Source organism: Oncorhynchus nerka, unplaced genomic scaffold, assembly GCF_034236695.1.
Source record: "Oncorhynchus nerka isolate Pitt River unplaced genomic scaffold, Oner_Uvic_2.0 unplaced_scaffold_39___fragment_4___debris, whole genome shotgun sequence".
Classification (NCBI taxonomy): Eukaryota; Metazoa; Chordata; class Actinopteri; order Salmoniformes; family Salmonidae; genus Oncorhynchus; species Oncorhynchus nerka.
Window position 1 is genome coordinate 79,552 of NW_027039951.1, and position 5,449 is coordinate 85,000.

At 46.3% G+C, this 5,449-nt stretch overlaps 1 protein-coding gene across 1 annotated transcript in view; it reads left to right on the top strand.

Moving 5' to 3' along the window:
- The first annotated feature begins 1,005 nt into the window (after window positions 1-1,005).
- LOC135568807 (glutamic acid-rich protein-like) overlaps window positions 1,006-5,449 on the top strand; it is a 21,529-nt gene continuing 17,085 nt past the window's right edge. Inside the window, 1 exon segment of the mRNA XM_065015576.1 lies at window positions 1,006-1,009. Coding sequence (XP_064871648.1) covers window positions 1,006-1,009 — 4 coding nt within the window.

Sequence of the window (5,449 nt, forward strand, 5' to 3'; positions counted from 1 at the left end):
CCCAGGTCTGACAGAATCTGTGCATAAGATGTAGGTGCTGCTGTAGGCCCTCCTTGGTTGGTGACAGAAGCACCAGATCATCAGCAAACAGCAGACATTTGACTTCGGATTCTAGCAGGGTGAGGCCGGGTACTCTCTCTCTCTCTTCACCTGCTCTCTCTCTCTCTCTTCACCTGCTCTCTCTCTTTACCTGCTCTCTCTCTCTCCACCTGCTCTCTCTCTCTCTCCACCTGCTCTCTCTCTCACTTCACCTGCTCTCTCTCTCTCTTCACCTGCTCTCTCTCTCTCTCTGTCCACCTGCTCTCTCTCTCTCTCTTCACCTGCTCTCTCTCTCTCTCCACCTGCTCTCTCTCTCTCTCTTCACCTGCTCTCTCTCTCTCTTCACCTGCTCTCTCTCTCTCCACCTGCTCTCTCTCTCTCTTCACCTGCTCTCTCTCTCTCTCTTCACCTGCTCTCTCTCTCTCTCTCCACCTGCTCTCTCTCTCTCTTGCTTCTCCTCTCTCTCTCTCTCTCTCTCTCTCTCTTCACCTGCTCTCTCTCTCTCTCTCTCTCTCTTCACCTGCTCTCTCTCTCTCTCTCTCTCTCTCTCTCTTCACCTGCTCTCTCTCTTTACCTGCTCTCTCTCTCTTCACCTGCTCTCTCCCTCTCTCTCTCTCTCTTCACCTGCTCTCTCTCTCTGTCTCTCTTCACCTGATCTCTCTCTCTCTCTCTTCACCTGATCTCTCTCTCTCTCTCTCTCTCTTCACCTGATATCTCTCTCTCTCTCTCTTCACCTGATATCTCTCTCTCTTCACCTGTTCTCTCTCTCTCTCTCTCCACCTGCTCTCTCCTGTCTTCACCTGCTCTCATTAATCTGTCCTACTGTAATATTTTGACTTCATTAGTCCTCTCCTCTACCTAGTCTAATGTACTAGAGGAATAGCTCTATTGTTCTATTGTTAATCATAGTGATGATGTCAGAGCTTCAGACCTGCAAGGGAATGGAACTGTCAGCCTCAAGGAACTATGGGTAATGATTAGGTGACTCGTGTTATGCAGGTGAGTGAGGACCCAAAAGCGGTTTAACAGAAACAGAGTCTTTTAATGTCCAAACACAGGGAAGACATAAATCCTCTTCTGATGTATCGGTTGACAAAATAGACAACCCGCAGAGAGGGCGACAAATAAATCATAAAGTCCTCTGATCTTTACAGGAGAGTCCCCTTCTAGCAGCAGAGGAGAATAGCAGGGTTAGCGGCAACAGACTGCTGGTCTCTCCGGGTAGGCGCGGGTTGTAGAGGACAGAGGTACCTGATCACACGTAGCATCTGATGAATAGGCAGATTACGACAGGACGGGACAAGGGTGAAGCAAACGAGAATCTGACAAAGACAGAAGCAGAAACAGAGAGAGAAATAGAGACCTAATCAGAGGGAAAAAGGGAACAGGTGGGAGGGAGTAAACGAGGTAGTTAGAGGAGATGAGGAACAGCTGGGGGAAGGAAAGGGAGAGAAGGTAACCTAATACGACCAGCAGGGGGAAACGAAGTGAAGAGAAAGAACAGGAACAAGACATAACATGACAATACATGACAATTCGACCATTAAGGTATAGGAAGGTGTGTGTGTGTGTGTGTCTTCCATGAGCAAGATGTTAAGAGGAAGTGTTTTTTTCATCATTGTCTGTTACCACTGCTAACAAAAAGCTAACATTGTCCAGCAAGCTCATCAGGTCTGACAACATCACCAAACCTGATCAACTTACCAGAACGACCATCTAGTCTAGTGATTACCAGGTGCTTTTAAAGGGTTAAAATATATTTAAGGATATTAGATTACCAAAAGACATGAATATTTAACCGTTTCCTCTCTGACGATGTCGTAGATGTTCTTCCGTGTACTAACTTCGTTCACCCAGAGGAGTCCCAAATGGCACCATATTCCCTAGATTACTACTTTTGATTAGAGCTCTATAGGGCTCTGGTGAAAAGTAGTGCACTATATAGGGAACAGGGTGCCATTTGAGACACATGGCTGATTAGCCTAGCGACAGTGCGAATAAGCCAGGATTGATCGTAGGAGATGGCCTTAGACTATGCTAATGTAATAGTGTCATACTGTATGTAAAGTAGGGGTGAGTTATTGTACACTCTTAGGAAGAAAAAAAAAAGGTGCTATCTAGAACCTAAGAGTTTTCTTCGGCTGTCCCCATAGGAGAACCCTTTGTAGAACCCCTGTTGGTACTAGGTAGAACCCTTTTGGTTCCACGTAGAGAACCCTTTTGGTTACACTTAGAACCTTTTGGGTTCCACGTAGAGAACCCTTTCCACAGATGGTTCTACATGGAACCCCAAAAGGATTCTAGCCGAAACCTCAAAAGGGTTCTACCTGGTACCAAAAATGGTTCTCATTTGGGGACAGCCGAATAACCATTTTTTGCAACCCTTTTTTCTAAGCGTGTAGGTTTCTATAGCGGAAAGAGCTGGAGGCAGATCATTAAATCCACCTCCAACATGTCCCCCCAACCCTTTTTTCTAAGCGTGTAGGTTTCTATAGCGGAAAGAGCTGGAGGCAGATCATTAAATCCACCTCCAACATGTCCCCCAACCCTTTTTTCTAAGCGTGTAGGTTTCTATAGCGGAAAGAGCTGGAGGCAGATCATTAAATCCACCTCCAACATGTCCCCCCAACCCTTTTTTCTAAGCGTGTAGGTTTCTATAGCGGAAAGAGCTGGAGGCAGATCATTAAATCCACCTCCAACATGTCCCCCCAAGTCCATCTATCTATAGTATTAAGGTGATCTCTGTAACAAGTTAGTGGACAGACATACTAGTGGATGGAAATATTTGTACATAGCAGAAGTTAACATTTGTGTTTGTGTGTGTGTGTGTGTAGGTGTGTAGGTGTGTGTGTGTGTGTGTGCAGGTGTGCAGGTGTGCGTGCGTGTGTGTGTGTAGGTGTGTGTGTAGGTAGATGTGTGTGTGTGTGTGTGTGTGTGTAGGTGGATGTGGATGTTGATGTTTTCCCGAGAGACAGTGGATGAATCTCTCCGCTGGGATTCCGTGATTTCATTCCTGGATCTGTTCAATAATGTATGGAAGTACAGAGAGAGACCAGGAAGTCCCACACAGAGAGAGACCAGGAAGTCCCACACAGAGAGACCAGGAAGTCCCACACAGAGAGAGACCAGGAAGTCCCACACAGAGAGAGACCATGAAGTCCCACACAGAGAGAGACCATGAAGTCCCACACAGAGAGAGACCAGGAAGTCCCACACAGAGAGAGACCATGAAGTCCGACACAGAGAGAGACCAGGAAGTCCCACACAGAGAGAGACCAGGAAGTCCCACACAGAGAGAGACCATGAAGTCCCACACAGAGAGAGACCAGGAAGTCCCACACAGAGAGAGACCATGAAGTCCGACACAGAGAGAGACCAGGAAGTCCCACACAGAGAGAGACCAGGAAGTCCCACACAGAGAGAGACCAGGAAGTCCCACACAGAGAGAGACCATGAAGTCCGACACAGAGAGAGACCAGGAAGCCCCACACAGAGAGAGACCATGAAGTCCGACACAGAGAGAGACCAGGAAGCCCCACACAGAGAGAAACCAGGAAGTCCCACACAGAGAGAGACCAGGAAGTCCCACACAGAGAGAGACCAGGAAGTCCCACACACAGAGAGACCAGGAAGTCCCACACACAGAGACCAGTAAGTCCCATACAGAGAGAGACCAGGAAGTCCCATACAGAGAGAGACCAGGAAGTCCCACACAGAGAGAGACCAGGAAGTCCCACACAGAGAGACGTGAAAGGCCTCACACAGAGACCAGGGAAGGCTTGGAAAACCAGTTGGAAATCTGACAGCCCCTGAGCAGCGTTCTGAGCCAGGCCTGTGAGAGGATGCCACCTCGGTACGACATGTAGTCACACACAAACACACACACTCTCTAGGGCCTCTCTGACCTACTCCCCTAAACACTGTATTGAAGTGTCCCAAATGGAACCCTATTTCCTGCCCTGTGGGTCCTGGTCAAAAGTAGTGCACTACATCTGGAATAGTGTGCCAAGTGACACACTATTGAGGTCAGTGTTTCACCATCCAGAGCACATCATGTGGGATGGAGTGAAGACATGTGTCAGATGTTATGGGATGGACACACACACACACACACACACACACACACACACACACACACACACACACACACACACACACACACACACACACACACACACACACACACACACACACACACACACACACACACACACACACACACACTCACACACACACACACCTAGTCACAATAAAACACAGCCATTTTCCCAGCCAAAGAGAGGAGTCACAAAAAGCACAAATAGGGATAAAATGAATCACTAACCTTTGATCATCTTCATCATATGACACTCATAGGACATCATGTTACACAATACATGTATGTTTTGTTTGATAAAGTTCAAATTTATATTTAAAAAAATCTGAGTTTACATTGGCGTGTTACATTCACTAGTTCCAAAAGCATCCAGTGATTTTGCATAGCCACATCGATTCAACAGAAATACCTACATATAAATGTAGATGATAATACAAGTTATACACATGGAATTATAGATATACCTCTCCTTAATGCAACTGCTGTTTCAGATTTTAAAAAAAACTTTACTGAAAAAACAAACCATGCAATAATCTGAGACGGCGCTCAGAACAATCAAGTCAAAATAGCCTCCATGTTGTAGTCAACATAAACCATAAATTACATACTAAATATTCCCTTACCTTTGATGATCTTCATCAGAATGCACTCCAAGGAATCCCAGATCCACAATAAATGCTTGATTTGTTCGATAATATCCGTTATTTATGTCCAATTAGCTACTTTTGTTAGCGCGTTTGGTATACATATCCAAACGCTTGTTCTGGTCAGCGCTTCGTTGGACAAAAACTTCAAAAAAGTTATAGTACAGGTCGAAGAAACATTTCAAACTATGTACAGAATCAATATTTAGGATGTTTTTAACATTAATCTTCAATAAAGTTCCACACTATTCCAGACCCCACACACACTATTCCAGACCGACAGACACTATTCCAGACTGACAGACACTATTCCAGACCCCACACACACTATTCCAGACCCCACACACACTATTCCAGACCCCACACACACTATTCCAGACCCCACACACACTATTCCAGACCCCACACACACTATTCCAGACCCCACACACACTATTCCAGACCCCACACACACTATTCCAGACCCCACACACACTATTCCAGACCCCACACACTATTCCAGACCCCACACACACTATTCCAGACCCCACACACACTATTCCAGACCCCACACACACTATTCCAGACCCCACTATTCCAGACCCCACACACACTATTCCAGACCGACAGACACTATTCCAGACTGACAGACACTATTCCAGACCCCACACACACTATTCCAGACCCCACA